The sequence below is a fragment of the Symphalangus syndactylus genome, chromosome 21, assembly GCF_028878055.3.
Source record: "Symphalangus syndactylus isolate Jambi chromosome 21, NHGRI_mSymSyn1-v2.1_pri, whole genome shotgun sequence".
In the NCBI taxonomy this organism is placed as follows: Eukaryota; Metazoa; Chordata; class Mammalia; order Primates; family Hylobatidae; genus Symphalangus; species Symphalangus syndactylus.
The window spans coordinates 48,208,172-48,227,746 of record NC_072443.2 but is presented as its reverse complement, the minus strand read 5'-3'; the positions used below and the strand labels follow the sequence as shown (position 1 = coordinate 48,227,746).

Below are 19,575 nucleotides of genomic sequence, written 5' to 3'. Positions count from 1 at the left end.
TTGTCTAGAGAGAAAACACATTTTCTAAGGGTATTTAAGTCTTTAGGGAAGAGATGATGGATTCTCTGAAAAATTATTGTACAGAGAGGCAGAGTTTCAGGGGCCAGGCACAGTGGTTCACACCTGCAATACCAACACTTTGGGAGGCCAAGGTGGGCAGATCACCTGAGGTCAGGAATTCAAGACCAGTCTGGCCAACATGGCGAAACCCCGTTTCTACTAAAAATACAAAAATTAGCCGGTCATGGTGGCAGGTGCCTGTAACCCCAGCTACTCAGGAAGCTGAGGCAGTGGAATTGTTTGAACCCAGGAAGCAGAGGTTGTAGTGAGCCGAGATTGTGCCACTGCACTCCAGCCTGGGGAACAGAGCAAGACTCTGTCTCCAAAAAAATAAAAAAGTTTCAAATCCTAGTTCTACCACATATTAGCTATATAATCTTGAGTAAGTTACTTATTCTCTCTGCACCTTGGCTTTCCTTATCAGTAAAATGGGGATAATAACAGTGCTTTCCTCCCAGAGAGTTGTGATAAAGATTACAAATAAGTTGATACGTGTGTGTATACACAAATATATTATCTATCTTACTTATCAACAGTGTCTGACATATAGTCAATACTGTATCAGTGCTACATATTACTACATTTAAAAGATATTTTTAGCTTAGACAACATGGTAAGACCCAGCCTCTATAAAAAAAATTTTTTTTAAAACACAAAAATTAGCTGGGCATGTTGGCACATGCCTGTAGCCCCAGCTACTTGGGAGGCTGAGGCGGGAGGATTGCTTGTTCCCAGCAGGTCAAGACTGCAGTGAGCTGTGATTGTGCCACTGCACTCCACCTGGGTGACAGAGCAAGACTCTGTCTCAAAAAAAAAAAAAAAAAAGATATTTTTGCTGCAAGCCATCTCCAGTTCCCACTAGAGGGCAGAGGGAAAGTTTGAAGTACTCCTTCATTTTGGAGTTTGTATAAGGTCAACATCAAATTTGGTCCTTCAAGATACTAGATTGGGCTGGGCCTCTCTATTCTGTTTTTGCCACTTTGTCTCAGGATAACCGAGGAAAGCCTAGAAACTAAAAAGTCTTGATAGTCCTAAAAGAAAAAAAGATGTAAAGAGCGAGAGGTGAAATTGTGGACATGGGGCACACAGTCACTGCCTGGTGGCAGCAAACTTAAATTGCAAGCTCATAATTTTGAATAAGCACCTCTGAGGCTTAGCACTATAAGGTAGATAGAAATAAAAGTTGGTACTGCTAAACCATGAGTAGAATCAATATCCTATTTACCAGGCTGTAATTTTTCTAGCTCTCTCAATGTCCCATAGGTTTCCTCTGTGTATGTCCCTCTGATTTAGCCCTGAAGAACATGCTTTGAAAAGAGTCCAGATTAGAGGGACACTTCTGCTAATACTTTACTGATTATTAAGCAGTCAGTGAGATCCAGCCAGAATGACCTTTTCTGTCAAGCTACTACAAGCCAATGTTTGCTGGAACTAATTAGGTAAAATCATGGAGTGAGTGAGGTAGCTTGGCAGCAGCAACCACATGTGTTTTTTTCTCCACTGTCTTCCACGTTGGTTTCTCTCTCTTGGGTGATCCTCTTTACTTTCTGCTTATCTAAGGTTTAACATTATAGAACTATACCTTCTCCATCAACCCACCCCCTCCCCAGAAAAAAAAAATCCCATGTTTCAGCCATTTCCAGATCCTCTCTTCTTGATCAAAATGTATGTATACTATGACTCTTCTTTTAGGGTCCCACTCATTTCTTGGCAATGGTTGCTTGCTCCATGCTGATATACACACGTAGATAGTTTTGTGTATTCTTTCTCGCAGAAAACACATGTAGTTGTGGCCAAAAATACCTACATCCAAAAGAATGGATCCAATTTGAGAATTTCTAGAACACTGATAGGGGTACAGTTAAAGGAGCCTTTCCATGCCCTACATAAGATTAGCTCTAATAGTGAACCAGTGAGTTCGGCTAGGGCCAGCCCACAGACCCTCTTCTGCTTGCATAGTGGGGCAGCCTGAGAAAGGGGCAACTGAAAAAGACAGGAAGGAAGGAGACAAGAGAGGAAGAGCCTAGGAGGTTTGTAAGAAAAATAACGAGGCTTATGGACGAGTGGTTAAGGAAAGAGGTCATTTAATTTCATCACTTTCTCCTGCTGATTGGCTGTTCCATTTGCACAGCTTCGGCAGCCATTGTGCTGACAACAATTGATTAACAATAATGATATCAACAATCCTTAAGGATGTTGAAAGGCCCACCATATCCACATGGTGAACCTCCTCTTCCCTTATTTTGAAAAGATAATTTTTCCTGGGCATCAACCACCAGCTTGTTTCTTAAATAAACAGTACAACAGTACAGCAAGTGAAATAGAGGATAAGGCTATTTTTGTTCTTAAAGCCATCATCTCTCTTGAAGACCAATTTAGTTTTGGTTCCAGAGTTGGCGGGTAGAGGAACATGTGTATATGGGAGTGTCTGTGGTGTGTTTGTACCTGTTTGAGTAGGAAATGGTGTGGCAGAATGATTCCACAAGGTGAAACAAATAGAAGTGGGTATTTAATTAAGCTGTCTAATAAAGAGCAGAGGTTGGTTACTTTGGCCAAGTTCCTTATTTAACTTGACTTATATTTATACTATAAAAATATCTAAAAATGGGTATTTTGAAAGCCCAGTGACTGCCGCATTTCCATGGAAACACAGCAAGGAAAGAGAATTCTGTGATGACAATTTCTGCAAGGCAGGTGCTACAAATGCCATGTTCCTGGACAAAAAGAATGAGGACTTGGGTCAATGCTTCTCCCAAACTTGCTCTAGCTCTCCAGACCGGAAAACAAAGCTGGCTGCCCTCTTAGCCCCAGGCAAAAAAGAATGTATTTAAGTTCAGCACAATTTGTACTAGTAGTGGAGGCTCTGGATGTGAAAGAAAGTCCCAAGTACATGTTTGTTGCCTTTCTTTTTTGAGTAACTCTTCTCTGTAAGTAGGGATGAATAGTTTTGCTTTTGAAAAATAACATTTATTGGATTGTTCCTGAGTATAAATTTAAAATATCATTGAAGAAATCTTGCAAAATAAAAAAAAGCCAAAAAATTAAATCTCCCATATCAATCTTAAATTCCTGGTATTACTTCTAGTCCTTATTCTATATGTGTTATTGAAATTGTGTTGTACTGGATATACAGTTTTTATATATTATACCACAAGCTCTTCTCTTGTCATTAATAATCTTCGGCAATGTGATTTAGAATGACTGTGTAATATTTTACTATATAAATGCACTATAATTTGTTTAACGAAATCACCCAATGTGAAACATTTAGATGGTCTCTAATTATTCAAGATTATGACTAACACTGTGATGAAACAGTTAGACATTTTTAACCCTCTTGGCTCCTACAATAAATAAAGAATTCACGAGGCCAACAGGATTAAGCAGACTTGAATTTGTAGAAGAAACGAGCCTGAGGTTATCTTTTTATATCTTCCTCCTGTTTCCTCTCTGATCCTCATTAGAGTAAATCTTTTGATGTGGAAAGTTGGCAAAAGTAAAATGATGAACTTTAGCCTAGGGAGTCATAGGAAGTCTAGGTTAAATCATTTATGAAGGTGGATATTCACTTCCCACTTAGAAATCTCCTACAAAAGGGGCTTTCATTCCCTGAAAATTATAGACTATGATGACATTCTGTTACAAATTGGCACCAAGACAAAAACTCTGAAAATTATTATAGGAAGGAAGAAATGGAGGAAGGAAAGAAAGAAGGAGGAAGATAGCCATAATGAGGCAGAACTGATTTATAACAATATTTATCAGCAGTACCGAAGGCCACTTTGGCAAAGTTGAGCAGATTTTCCTTCTATTCACTCTATTCACGGTAAGAGGGAAAAGCAACCACGGCAACTCAAAATTCCCTAACAGACTACTAATCCTGTCTTGAATAAAAAGCCAGAACTTTGCCTATAGAGTCAAGAGGAAGGAGTCAAGAGTTAATGAAGTCAGGATCAAATAGGTCCCATACTTAGTGATGTTTGAGAGGTGATGAGTCTTGAGAGGTATTAAACAGAGTATGGAAAAATCAAACCACAGGAGTTCTTTCATGAGACCATTCAAGGATGCTCATTTCTGCCCCCCTAATAATCCATTTCTGCCTGCTACATATAGGTCCTAAAGGAAAGCTCCCATCAGCAAGTTAGATTCCCCACCCAGCCTCTCTTATTTACAATATCTGGAGAGCTCAAGTCAAAGAACTGCAGTAGATTAAAATATGATTGAAGGGACTCTTCCCTCATTTTTCTTCTTCTTTTTCTTTTACTTTTCTTAGGAGAGACTGCCTTCCCATTGTCAAGTAAACCCATTTATTCAATATTTATTCAGCACCTCTATGTATCAGACATAGTAGTATCTCTGTCTACACATCTAATGCCACATGTGTACTACACATATTACCACTCCCAATTTAGTGAAGGAGAGAATCACAGCTCAGTGTGAGGTATATACAGTGCTCTGCTCTTGTCTGGGTGAAAGTTGGAAGCAGAGGAAGAAGTTTAAGGAAAAAAAATGATGTCTAAGTTGAGTCTTTAAGTTCCTTATTAAGCCTACTTTAAAGAAACACTAAGAAAAATTTGGGAGGAAGTTTCCTACTAGGAAAAAAAATGAGTGTTGTAATAGTCATCCTCATAATTATTGCAAAGCAATAGAGATTAAGAGTAATTCTCCCAAAGGCACAAAGCATAAAAAAAAAATAGATCTGGAAATCAGACCTACCTGACATCCAAGATCTTGCTGTACTTAGTATGTGGGAACATTTGCATGTGTGTGTACACATATATGTGCATGTGTACACATATACATGTACATACACATGTATGTGCATGTATACATACACGCACACCTTACTTTCTACCCTGCCTTGCAAATCACTTAAATGGGACCTCATATAGGCTGGTTTGGATGGGAAGGTGACCAAGAGGGAACATGCAGATACAAAGTCCCACTGCATGTTCCCTGGGAACAGCTCCTCTATGACAGCCACTCAAAATGTTGCTTTTCTGTCCATCCTGAAAAAAAAATTAAATCTGTATGATCAGAGAGTTGTAGATGTCTTGAATAGAATGAGCTTCACAATCATAAACTCCTTTGTATCCAGGCAGGGCTGCTCTAAATTTCGCTCATATTTTGGGACCGAGGAGAAAGAGACTATGCAATTCCCTGACAGCCTCCTGTTTGAATGAATTCTCTGATGGAAAAAAAAATTCATTCGAGTATCTGTTTACTAGCCTTTATATAAAAGTTTTGTGTCAAAGGAGAAAAAAGCATGGCCTTCAGAGTCAGAAAGACCTGGGGTCAATTTCTGTACTTACTACAACCTAGCTATAAAACCATGGGCAAGTTACTAATTTTTCTGAACTTTGGTTTTCCCATTTGTAAAACTGGAATTTTAAAAAATGAGAATTATCATGGCTATGAACTAGATAGCTAGATAGTCTAGCACATAGTTTGTGCTAAATAAATTTCAGTTCTTTCTCTTTCTTCACCTGCCCCCTGTATCACAACCACTCCTTCTAGTAGTATTTCACATGAATGTGACTTTATAGCAGAGTTCCAGTGAGCAAACAAGTCTCAGGTTCAAACAGGACCAAGCTTAGCAAGATTTGAGAGATATCCGGGAAAACAATAGTCAGTAACTCCCTGACTATTCCTGTCTCCCACATCTCCAATCCTGGCAACACTGTGTATTTCTAAGCCAAGATCTGTCCTACCCATTAAGCCCCTGATTTGGGGTTTAGAAATGCAAAAAAGAAAAATAAAAGTAAGGAAAAGGAAGAACAGAGGAGAGGAGATAGAAAAGGAAAAAAACAAGAGTGTAGGTAATAGGAAGACAGGTAAAATATCTGCTGTACTACTGAGAAAGTCTGTAACCTTAGAAAAGTTATTTTCTGAGGCTTAGTCTCCTCATTTAAAAATGTGTTTAATAAAATCTATATCATAAGATTATCATGAAGGTTACATGAGATGGTATATGTGTCTGGCAAGTAATAGGTGTCCAATTAAAAAACTCATGTAATATATTTTAAGTGCTTACAATAAACCAAATTTTAGGCTCGGTAAATCACCTATACTACTTCAGCTTAATTATTATTATTATTTATTATCATTACCAACAGCAAATAAAGAAGACGAGAAAAAGAATGGAATCTTGGATTCACATTAGAACCGTAACGGGCCTTAGGGCCACCAAGTTCAACTGCATAATTTTATAGATAAGGAAACCCAAGGCCAGGGACATAGTGACTTGCACAAGCTCATATGGTTCTTTAGCAGCAGAATCTGGTCTAGAATCCCAACCTACTAGCTCTGTGTACAGGTGGGAGATGTAGCTAGAGGAATTCCTGGAAGCCATGGTCACTTTTTTGGGAGTGGTAGTTCCATGGAAACTGACCCTGGTCCACCACTTCTCCATGCAGCCAGTACCGCCACAGCCCTCATAAGGAACATGACTCCTGTTCATTCATACTCCATTCCATCACCTACAGGCTCATAATTAAAAGGGAATACACATGCCTTTGGTTTCTGAGACTTTCATTAAGAATTGGGTGAGCCACTATCAAGCAGAGAACCAGGCAGGAAACCCTGTATTAATGTTAATCCCCTTGCTTTATAGACACTCATCAGAGAGTGGCTGCAGGTCCCGCAGAGAGGAAGCAAATCCAGCTTCAGGGAGCTTGCCAGCCCTTCATCTGCCTGGGGAATCTCAGTTTAGAGAACACTATCTTTTCATGTTTTTCTCTGATAGGCGCTGCAATGGTTTGCATTCATTCCCTCGGTGTCAGAAAAGGCTGTGAAGCAGTAACAACCAAGATTCTTAATGCATTCCCAATATTAAAATTCAACTTAATTAAGTAGGGCTAATTTTTTTTTTTCCTGAGCAGCAATCAAACTTTAATTAATACTCTATTAAAGGGAATTCCTCGGGGTGGGGGAGGGGAACAAGCATGCATACACCTAATGAGTTCATCTGCCAAGGGTGTTATTACAGATGATGCTAAATGTGCCTCCTTACTGGCCACTTATTCAATTTCAGCATGTCCCATGTTAATCAGAAATGAAAAGCAATCATAGGTTTGCAACCATTCTCCTCTCTATGGGGCCCCTCTGCTCTTGCAGCAGCTTAACATAATCTATCCTTCCTTCTCCTTTCTCCACTTGGTGAATTATTCAGGCTGGGCTTCAAGCCCAGCCAGCTTCCTTGGTGGAGGGCATCTCAGTCCCCCTTCTTTCAATGCCTGTCACTCCACATTCAGGCACAGTGAGGACCAACTTTAATATCACCCTGCCACAGACCTCATTAAGAAGATTAAATCCCCTGTTAAAAAAAATAAAAACACAGAAAAAACACATCTGTAAACTCTACATGTTCCTTGCTGGTAGCAAAGATACCTGATCAAAGTTCTGTGGGACTCTCATTTCTGACAGGAAACAGCAACTAAGAGAAATTGGGTGCGTAGTGGGAAGAGAGTCTGTGATCCTCTTAATTTCTTCTTGCAGTGACTATTGCTGCAAGAATCAGGGATTCCCACATTTCTCCAGCTGCAGATTGCATGCTTTAGTAGATGCCCCCAAAACCATCTGTCTCCATGACCCCCTTTCCCCACTAGATATTATGGGAGGAAATTTTGCCCCATTCTGAGAGACCTAAATGCAGGCTATCAGGAACGAATTGTTAATATTACCAAAGTTAGGAAGTTAGCAACCCCTAGACTACCCAGGATCCTGGTCAGACCTTCAGGGCCATTTTACTAGGAAGCCGACCTGACCCTGGCAGGACCGAATGCCCTCTCTCCACTGGCTCCCCTTACCTCTTTGGTGTGTGTGTGGAAGGAGACAGACATGTCCAGGAGAAGCTTCCGCTGCTCCACTCTGCGCACGAAGTCTTGGATGCGCACCTCCAGGTGTCGAGCTGCCTTGTAGATCTCCTCGGGGTCACATTCCCCTGTCTGAGCCAACTGCTCCGCTGCTTCTAGGAGCTTGTCCGCATTGGTGTACGTATTCTGCCAGCAACAACAGTGAGGCAAAGTCAAGTTGCAGTCGCGCCTTCCAGCAGCCCACCCTGGGGCTCCCCCGAGCTGAAGTGGAGGGGCGTGGGCGCTGAGCCGACAGCTCCCTGATCTGGCACTGAGGCGCGGTGCGCGGAGCTGGCACGCCGCCTCTCAGCAAGCTAGCAGCCTGCAGGCGGGCACCAGCTAGGTGCCTCATCCACCCCTGGGATTTCTCAGCGGTGCAGTGTCCCTGGAAAGAAGTGGCGAGAGCGTAGAGAACCTCCATACCCCAGCTGCTCCCTATCCCCTACTTTCAAGAAAACCCATCACTGCCCTCACATCTCAGGCTGTAACTGCCAGGATCAGAAATAGCACACCCACAAAGACAGTCTGTATTTCTATGTGAGAACACCAGAAAAACACTAACTGGGAGACTCGCTTTGCTTTTCTCCTCAAGTTCCCTGTAACTACTAGTGTTTATCTTTTTGGAACAGAGCTATTTCTTTGGAGCGGAAGGGATCAGCAACTCTAGGGAGCTGACAGAAGGCAGTGGCCACAGCCAGAGGGAGGAGATGCAGGCTACTCCCTGCGGGCCCAGGGAATGTTTGCAGGAAGGTTGGGGAGGAGTCTGGTGATTTTGTTTATCATAAGCTACTGCATGCACACACACACACACACAGTCGTCCAACTCCCTATCTGTACACACCATGGTATTCTCCAGAGCATTTTAAAAGGCAACCAACTTGTAATTATTATTCATCAGGATGAGAGCCACTGCCTTTAGAATAGTTACTACATTATTTGCCACAGATACAGCTTTTCTTCAGCAGGCTTCTCATTTTGAAAGTCTCCTGATATGTCCTGACTTAGAGCTGGTGACTCAGGTGTACATATATTTCTTAGTATCCCTAGAGCTGGCACAAAACTCTAGAGTGGCGAACAAGCAGAGCAGTCAGTATCAAACACAAAGCGAGTGGAGAATTGAAATGCATTCATGAGCAATGACTCTCTGGTGCTTTGTTTTGCTTATGGAGATAGGGTCTCTGTGTCTGTAAGGAGTGTTTTGGACTCACTTGAAGACCTGGGTGCTATGGACTGAACTGTGCCCCCCACTCAAATTCACATGTTGAACTCCTAATCCCCAATATCTCAGAATGTGACCTTCCTTGGAAACAGGATAATTGTAGATGTAATTAGTTACATTAAGTTTAAATCATACTATAGTAGGAGAGATCCCTAATCCAATATGACTGGTGTCCTTATTTAAAAAAAAAAAAAAATGCCGTGTGAAGAGACAGACATGCACACAGGGAGAATGCTATGTGAAGATGAACGAAGAAACTGGGAGATGTATCTACAAGGCTAAGAATGCTAAAGACTGCCAGAAAACTACCAAAAGTTGAGAAAAAGGCACAGGGCAGATTTCTCCCTCATGTTCCTCAGAAAGAACTAGCTCTGCTGACACTTCAATCTCAAATGTCTAGCTTCCAGAACTGTGAGAAAACAAATTGTTATCTAAGTCACAGTCTCATGGTGCTTTGTTACAACAGCCCCAGGAAACTGAGGCTCTAGGGTTGAAACTTTCAGAGGCTGTGGAGCCAGCCTCTTGATTGTACTGGCATAGGACCTGGGGAAGATGGGCAGGCAAACACTTGTCTTGACTTCTAGGAATTTGGAGAGAGGCCTCAGGGGATCCATAAGGAATGCTGCTTGAAAAGCAACTTCCCAAGGTAAACATCGTTCCAATGCTGGTGAGACCGGGTTGAAAAAGAGAAAAAGTCATTTACATTGTCCCAATGCTTCCAAGACAGGGTTGAAAAAGAGGAAAAATCACTTGGCTCCAACTGGGAAATTCATGGAAAAACAGCAGCTTCATATGAGGGAAGGAGCTTTGCCACTGGGTTAAAGCAGGGTATGTCAACTCTGGAAAGCAGATGAAGGAAGTTATCCACTCATGAGAGACATGCAGGGAGACAAGGGGAATGGCAGGCAAGGGTAGACCTCTAGGGCTGTGGGTCATGTTAAAGAAAGCCCTTATGGGATTGCCCACAATTTCTAGTCTATATGCCCACAGCTGATGGGAGAGAGGTATTTTAGGAATCCCTCAAATTGTCCACCTTAAATCCTAGAGAATCTCAGGATTCCCCCCCAAGAACCCTAGAGATTGTAACTTTACATTCTGTAGACAATAAACAAAAATTTGTGGCAAAGTCAAAGTGAGCTTGCTTGCAAATTAGGTTTGGGACCAATAGGAGATAAATAAAAAGCCAAACTGAAGTGTCTACTACACGTAAGGTGATCAGTTTGTCCCAGTTTGCCCCAGATTTTCCTGGTTTTAGCGCAGAAATTCCTGTGTCCCAGAAATCCCCTCAGTCCTGGGAAAACTGGGATGGCTGATCGCTATAATACATACCCAATACTGTAAGTACCCCAAAAGTACAGATAAATATATAATGTATTTTGTCTCAAAGAAGAATTCAAATCATTCTTGAGAGAAATAACATGACAATACATAAGATGGGGCAGGCAGCAAACTAATAGATAATTAGGGGTTAAAATTTCTTGATATGACATAGATGCTGAAGAAAAGGAGTAAAAACTGAGAATAATAGTAGCTAATAATTATTAAATATTTCGCACATGAGAAGGATTGTTCTAAAGGATTTTATGCATGCTATCTCCTTTAGTCCTCACAATAACCCTATGAAGTTGATGCAGACATCATACCCATTTTACAGATGAAGAAACTGAGGTACAAAGAATTTCTGGCCAAAGTCACATGGCTAGTAAGTGGCAGAACCAGGATTAAAACCCCATTGGCAGGCTTCAGAGCCCAAGCAACAACCCATTAAATTGCCCTGCCTCTATAAGAATATAGGCAGGAGCCTGAGGATGGGTAGGATTTAGCAGAGAAGGAGAAGGGCTTCTCATAGCCAAGCCTGTCTTCTTTTTGCACCCAGGGTACTCTATATTTAGCCCACCCCACAGCCATCATCATACTTTATAGTAACAATGTGTCTCCATGGTATCTCCCTACTGGTCTGTGAGCTCCTTAAAGGCAGGTTCCATGTCTTATTCATCCTTGGTTCCCCCATGCCAAGCACTGTGGCTGGTATGCAATAGGCATTTACTAAATGTTTGTTGAATAAACAAGACACAAATCAGTAGGCCTGTTTGAATAAGTTGAGTCAACCTGACTAAAATTGGAGAGTGGCCAAAAATCAGGTTGGATAAGTCAGTGAAGAGCTATAAGATACATTTTATAGAGAGAATGGAACAATAAAGACAGGTGGGAAGGCAATGGTGTCAGTGTTAAAGCCAGGCTCTCAGCTTTGTCTCTGCCCAGCTCTCTTCCCCATTACTAGTAGAAAAAAGCTTCTAAAATTCAGACCCAATCACAACTGTCTTCTACTTAAAACTGTTCAGTGGCTTCCCTTCCCACTGCCTTTGGGGTAAAATGTCTTGACACGGTGTGCAATGCCCTTCTTCACCTGACACTTTTTCCCTTCAGCTTCAACCTACATCACTTCCCTACAAACAGCCTGTGAAGTAAATTACTTGCATCCCCCAAAACTCACTGCACTGAATCTTGCCTTTGTGCCTTTGCACATATTCTTCTTCAGCCTGAGATGCCCTTCCCTTCACTCTTCTACTTGACCAACTCTTATTCACTCTTTAAGACCCAGCAAGGGCATTGCTTCTTCCAGGAAGTCCACCCTCATATCCTCTTCTCTCCCAAGGCTAGCTTATGTGCCCCCCTCTGGACTCCTAGTGTGATCTATACCAACCCTCTCCATGGTACCTGCCACTTTCTAGTGCAAATGTTTGTCTTTCTCATCTGCTTAGGGGCAGATAATGTCTTTCATCTCTTTCCCTTAGTGTCTGGCATCTGGTAAGTGCTCCATAAATATTTAGTAAATGAATGAATGAATTAAAGAAGATATTGACCTCCACCAATCTTAATATTCAACCCTCACTCCTCATCAACTACCTGGTACAAGACCTTACATGCTAGAATTCATGTTCAATGTTCAATTTTATTTGGTATATCCTACCTCCTGGCACAGCCTTGAAATAGAAATGTGTATAGAAAATATCAACTAAAGTATTACCAAAGCAATACTTTGACTCTTGTCAATACCCCCAAATTGGGGCAAGGATCACAACAGGTTTCTGCTCACTTTCTGACCAAATCAACAACAGCTTTTGACTCAAAGCCAGAGTCTGACCTTGCTCTGAACATATTTCCTAGGCATTCTTTGGTTTCCCAGTCTCCTAGTCTCTGCCTTGGACTTGACCCCTTATTGACATTTCCCAACAGATATGCCAAAAATGGGTTATAAGTGCTGGTATATAGATCCCTCAGCTGTTGGAGCTTTCAGGCAGGACCTGTGGTAGACAGAGCCCCTCATTCAGAGATATGGGCCACACCAACGGCTACAGTTCCTGTTCTTCCCTCTCCAACACCCCATGACTGTGTCAACCAGGTATGATGCCCTAGATAATTCAGCCCTTAAGCCTAACTTCAAACGCTCTGCTGAAGCCTTGGCCCATTACTTTTAAATTTTCTCCCCAGGGAAGAAACAGAACATTCTAGGATAATTTGTCTCTAACAGGAATTCCAGCAATATAGGTATGTTTTCAGATTCCCTAGGCTGAGGCAGAGAAGCAGGAAGCAGGCTTTTTAAAGGCAAGGGGTGGGAGAGACAGTGAATAAAAACACTCTAGAATCAAGAGGCTACTTCCTTGGTAATATGAAGTGAGAATCTTCACTTTATGCCCTGGGAATGAGGAGGATGAGGCCTGAAAGTCACCCTTACTATTCAAAAGAGGCAATGTAGATTGAAGAATGAGACTACCAGAGGACCAGGAGAAAATCCCCCTCACAGTGGTCATTTTTTTCAGGCCAGCAAGGCTGAAACCAATAGGTAATGAGATGCAAGGAAAAAAAATATGTAAGCATTAAAGACAAAGGAGACACAAAAGCATAGACATTGGAGAGGGCAGCAATCAAGATAACACCCAAAACCTTACATTTGAATAGTACTTTACAGCTGACAAATCTCTTTCACCTTCTTTCCTTACCCTCTCCGGGGCAGACCTGCAAAGAATCCATGTGTGAGGAAACTACCTGAGGCTAGAGAAAGAACCATCTGAAAGAATTAGAGATAACAGTGCCTAGCACTCATACAGTTAGAAATAGCACCTGCTCCCACCAGTCAGCCTGGAAAACCTGGTGATTCATGGGATGTTGGATGGAGTACCCAGAAGTGTCAGAAGGATAAATAAGTAGACTTAGAATGAGAACTGCTCTGGTCCTGCCTAGTACATTTTAAGAGAAAGACCGGAACAGATCAATTTTTTTCCATGTAACTTTATTGTGTCTCAGAATAAAGCTTAAGAATATTTATAGAGATACGGAAATATCCACAACTGACAAGGTAAAACTCATGATGTCTGGTATCCAGTAAAAAATTACCAGGCATGCACATAATCAGGAAAATCTCACCTATGAGAAGGAGAAAAATCAATCAATGAAAACTGACCCAGAACTGAAATAGATGTTAAGATTAGCAGACAAGTCTTTTAAAATGGTTATTATAATTGTATTTCATATGTTCACATAGTTAAGAAATAAAAAAAATTTAAAAAAACCCTTGTACTTCTAAAGATGAAAAACATTAGACTGTATTAACAGTAGGTTAGGCTTTGCAGAAGATAAAATGACTGAACTTGAAAACTGCAATAGTAAGTATTTAAACTAAAATACTGAGAGAAAAAATAAATTTTAAAAATAAAGCATCTGTGAGCTATGGGATAACTTCAGACAGGCCAGTATCCATGTAATTGAGATTCCCCAGGAGAAGAGGAGGGTATTGGAAAAGATACCTAAAGAAATAATGACCAAGAAGTTTTCAAATATAACAAAAACTATAAATCCAAGAAACCCAACAAACCCTCAACGCAAGAAACACAAAGAAAACTACACCAAGGAACATAAAAATAAAATAAAGTGGCAAAAAAGGGAAAGAAAAGAAAATCTTTAAAGTAGACAAAGGAAAAAAGACAAGCTATGTACAGAGGAACAAAGATAAGGATGACAGCAGACTTGTTATTGGAAACAGTGCAAGCAGACAGTGGAACAACATCTTTAAAGTACTAAAAGAAAAACAAAACAAAACAAAACGAAACAAAAAAAACCTGGGAATTCTGCGCCCAGCACAAATATTTTCAAAAACAAAAGTGAAATAAAGACTTTTTCAGATATACAAAGATGAAAGAATTCTTCACTAGCAGATTTGCAAGACAAGAAATGTTAAAAGAAGTCCTTTAGGAAGAACAAAAATGGTATCAGATGGAAGTACAGATCCATACACAGGAATCAAGAGCACTGGAAATACTACATGGGTAAATAAGGTTTTTTCCTCTTATTATTTGGATCTATTTAAAAATAATTGACTGTTTAAAAACGAATGATAACAATGTAGTGTGGGATTTATGGTACATATATAAGTAAGATATATGACAACAGCACAAAGACCAGGAAGGGAGGAATGGAAGTATACTATTGTAAGATTCCTATACTATATGTAAAGTGGTATAATACCACTTGAAGGTAAACTGTGATAAGTTAAAATACTATAAACCCTAAGGCAATCATTAAAATAATAAAGTTATAGTTGATCAGCCAACAAAGGAAGTCAAATGGGATCATAAAAATATTAAATTAATCCAAAAAGGCAAAAAAAGGGAGGAAAAGCAACAGATGAAACAAATAGAAAAAAAAACAAGGTGATAGATTTAAATCTAAACATATCAGCAATTACATTAAATATAAATTGTCTAAATAACACAATCAGAAGGCAGAGATTGTCAGATTAGACAAAAAAGCAAGTCCCAATTATATGCTGTCTACAAGGAATGCACTATAAGTACAAAGACACAAGTAGGGTAACAGTAAAAGGACAGAAAAAGATATAGCATGATAACACTAGCCAAAAAAAAGCTGGGTGGCTATATTAATATCAGACATAGTAGATTGCAGAGTGAATAACATTACTAGGAAAAAATGAATAATATTATCATTTGATAATGATCAAGGGGTCAATTCAAGAGGATATAATAACCCTAAACATTTATGCATCTATCAACAAAAGTTCAAAATATGTAAAGACTGATTAAACCCACAAGGAGAAATAGAGAAATCCATAATTACAGTCAGAGATTTCTATGCCCCCTCTCAGTAATTGATAAACAAGTAGATAGGAAATTTGTAAGGATATAGATTTGAACACTCTCAACCAACGTGGCCTGACATTTGTAGGACACTCCACCCCCACCCCAACAGCTGAATGCATATTCTTTTCAAGTGCTCACAGAATATTTACCAAGATAAACCATATTCTCAGCCATAGAATGAGTCTCAACAAATTTAAAGAGATGCAAGTCATACAACATATTTTCTCTGACTATAATGTAATTAAATTAGAAATCAGTAATAGAAATATTACCAGAATATTCACAAATTATTGGAAACTAAATAACACATTTCTAAATAACCCATAGGTCAAAGAAGGTGGCATCAGTTAACCAGGCGACTATAGTATGCTATGCATTGTGTTAGGTTCTTTATCGACATTGTCTCTAAGCATTGGGATCAATCATAAGATAGGTATTATTAATTTCATTTTACAAATGAGAAAACTGAGGCTCAGAGACGTAAAGTAACTTGTTTAAACAATGTTTTATAACTAGAAAATGGTAAGCCAAGTCTCTCTAACTATAACTTCCAGTACTTTTCACTGAAACGTGTACTTCTCCAAAACTCACTGTAAAACCTCCAGCTCTTCTGCTTCTTTATTACTTTGAATTACATTCACTCTTAGGCCTTTGGTTTTTAAATTATGACATTGTAATTGTGCATGTGCAACAGCCTTTTTTTTCTTTTGCAATACACTTCTTTTGTGTGCATGTTGTCTTCTAAGGAGAATTGTATTCACTTTAAAGGAAAGAGTCCATCTTACTCATCTTTTCTATCTCAACTATTCATCAATGTACCTAGTGGGCATGGTGCTCTCCTTTCAATAGTCACTCAACCCAAAAACTCTGCAGTTCAGCAGCTTGTCAGCAGTAAGGTGTCACATTTCCCAGTTCCATTTAGCACTGAGAATGCGTTTGCCATGTAAATGAAGGTTAGGATCCCAGGATAAAATAAAGAAATTCAGTTGAGCACATAATAGGTTTAAAATATAGTACTGACATAGCACATTGTCTATGATTAAGGAGGGTGATACAGAAAAATGCTTTTCAGTTTTCATCCTAGAACTCCAGGAATATATTTCTCCTCCATCTGTTGGCTCTTGCAGGGGGAAGGGGATGAATTCTGGGAATGGCAAAGTGGTCTTTGGTGGAAAGAAGTAAGAAGAAACAGAGGAAACTACTTCTGGGTACCAGTGATGGTTTGACCCACCACATTACATCTGCTGAAAGAACAATATCTTCTTAGGTGCCCTGAATAAAGGAACAAATAAGTTCCCTCCATTAGAACAACTTTATGTCCAAATAAGGAGTGTCTAAGGAGCACCCTAAAGAGGTGCTCCTTAAAGTTGAAGACTATCTATATAAATCTTCAGTTACTAATTGGGACTGATACTAAAAATAACTATTGCAGGTGCCAATACCTCCCAACACAAGTAGTTTCGGTACTGAGACTATCTCTGAGGACTTAAACACCAACTTTATCACATTTACTTATGTAATAATCACCCTGTCCATTCTCACACATCTCTACTTGCTGGAGACTATTTTTCTTTATATCTAAAATGCTTTAGCACCTTTTCCTATAAAAGGCATATTTTGAGAACTCTACATTTTTTTTAAAGTAAAGTTTTATTTTCCTACAGTCTAACTGTGTGTGTTTAGGAAGGTACATGGGCCTAGAAATTCTAAGAAAATTATAGTAGTTGTTCTTTGCTGGAGTGCTGTCTTTCACTGATCCCTTTTCTTTCTTTCTCAATAACTCTCTTCATTTACATATTATTGCTTTAAAGGACCTTCAAAATATTCCCTTCTGACTATAAACTAGAAGCTAAATATCTGGTCACTCTGAGGCAGGAAAGCAAAAGAAATAATTAACTGTTAACATTTTATCCATGTAATAACAACAACAATAAAATACCTTGTTTGTGGATTAAAAGGCAAAGTCAATCCTAGAGGTTGCCAATACTAGTTACAAGGTATAATTTGACAGATAACACCAGGTCCAGACTGTAAGAAAAGACCAGTCCAGATTCCAGAAAACATGGCCACCCTCTGGGTCCTGAAACATATAGCAGGGAAAGATTCTGTCCCTGACCTCTCCCCACCTAGCCCACCAAGGAATGGGGAGCTGTGGAAGGCAGAGTCAGGGCTGTAAGCTGGGCCTAGGGAAGCCAGGACCAGCACTTAGAATAGGACACAAAGAAGATGGTGCAGAGAGCAAGGGGACTAGAGGCCAGAGGTTGGCCCAGAGCTGCTTCCTGAGACAAACCAGAGGGAACAATAGAGAGTAAAGACAGCTGAGCAATTAGGAGACCAAAATGAGGCATGCACTATGCAGACACAGAGCTCTGAAGACTGGAGGAAGGCTTCCTCCTTTTCCCACTGCGCAGGCCCCGGATATAGCCAGCTGGCATTCATATTGCTGCTGGGAGGCAACCCATCACTCCTGGAATTTGATAACACAATCTCTACTCCTCTGGTCACCCTCTCCCCTCCCTCCTTTCCCTCTCTCTATTCAAATTGGCAAAACAATGAAGGGGAACATGTAGCCACAACAGAAAAATGTGGACACAAATATTTTAAAAGTGAAGAAGATAGACTTAAATATACAGATGTGGATACACAGAATGCCCAGTGACCCCGTCCCGGCAGAAATTCATTCTTGCATGGAATTCCTGAAGCCAAAGAAACAAGCAGTTGGTGAGACAGCATCCCCATGGAACAGAATAAGGCTGCCTGCTGCAAGGTTTGGCAATTCAAGAGGTACGGGGGGAAATGTACCCACAGCAATGTTCTCTCTCAAAAGATGTAACTTTGCAGTGTTGCTGTTTTTCCTGTTTTCTGTATTCTATGTTTGGCTGGCAGTGGGAGGGAGTGGGTGTCAGAGAGAGAAGACTGGGCTTTGCAGAGACAAGACAGTTGGCTTGAAAATACTGCTGAAAACTGTGGGGCTTGTGGATTTATTTTTCTCTCCTGTTCCATTCCTAATGCAGGAAAAGAGGAAAAGGCTGTTCCTGACATGGAAAGGTGGGTCAGATGGCGAGGTGACCAAATCAGAGGGTTTGGCCACACTTCTGCTTCTATCCCTGTTAGCATAGTGCTCTTTCAAGTCCTTTCACTCTGTTTTGGTCACATATACCTCTGTTGCCTGAGGTTATGTCTGTATACATCTGTAGGGAGCCCACAGCCTCTGATATAAGAGCAAAGGTGCCTGACCCTCTTAATGACGATACTCCTGCTCCCTTTCCACCTTCCCAGACTCTGGACTTTTTCTACCTTAGACCATTCATGCTGCTATAACAAATGCTTTACAATGGGTGGCTTATACATAACATAACAGAAGTTTATTTCTTACAGTTCTAGAGGCTGAGAAGTCCAAGATCAAGGTACCCACAGATTCAGTATCTGGTGAGGGCTTCAATTCCTGGTTCACAGATGATCTTCTCACTGTGTCTTTATTCGGTGGAAGGAACTAGCTAGCTTTCTAGAACCTCTTTAAAAGGGCACTGATCACCTCCCAAAGTTCCTGCCTCATAATACAATCACATTGGGAATTAGGTTTCAATATATGTTTTTCAAATGTGTTTCATTTGGGGGAAACACAGACATTCAGACCATACTGCTACTTGCCCTGGGTTTTACCTTAGTTAACCTCCCTGGGCTTGGGCCACAGATTATGTGGAACAGAGTTTCTCAACAGTAACACCATTAACATTTTGCACTGGATAATTCTTTGCTTGGGGGGCTCTTGTGGGTTGAATTCTGTCCCCGCAAAAAGATATGCTGTAGCTCTAACCCCAGTACCTTAGAATGTGACCTTATTTGGAAATAACGTTGTTGCAGATATAATTAGTTAAGATGAGATCATACTGAAATAAGGTAGGCCCATAATGTGGTATGACTGGTGTTCATTCATATAAAAAGATGTCCAAATGAAGATACAGACATACAGGGAGAGCCACATGAGAGCTGAGGTTGGAGTGGTGCAGCCACATGCCAGGAAACAGCAAAACCACCAGCAAGTCACTGGAAGCTAAGAGAGAGGCCTGGAACAGATTCTCCCTCACAGCCCTCAGAAGGAATAACCCTGCTAACACTGCAATCTCAGACTTCTAGCCTCCAGAACTGTGAGACAATAAATTTCTGCTGTTGTAATCTGTGCGGTTTGTGGTACTTTGTTACAGTAGCCACAGGAAACAAACACGGGCTGTCCTGTGCACTGTAGAATGCTTAGCAGCATCCCTGGAATCTACCCACAGGATGCCAA

At 40.5% G+C, this 19,575-nt stretch overlaps 1 protein-coding gene across 28 annotated transcripts in view; it reads right to left on the bottom strand.

The window, feature by feature from the left end:
• The window catches only part of KALRN (kalirin RhoGEF kinase), a 694,106-nt gene that overhangs the window by 337,164 nt on the left and 337,367 nt on the right, over nucleotides 1-19,575 (bottom strand). For 26 of the 28 annotated variants that reach the window (XM_055259658.2, XM_055259655.2, XM_055259656.2 and 23 more), the window contains exon 11: nucleotides 7,869-8,060. In XM_055259658.2, the coding sequence (XP_055115633.1) occupies nucleotides 7,869-8,060 (192 nt within the window). Of the gene's footprint in view, nucleotides 1-7,868; nucleotides 8,494-19,575 lie in introns of those variants that run through there. The other 2 variants (XM_055259678.2, XM_055259679.2) reach the window with 1 other exon arrangement.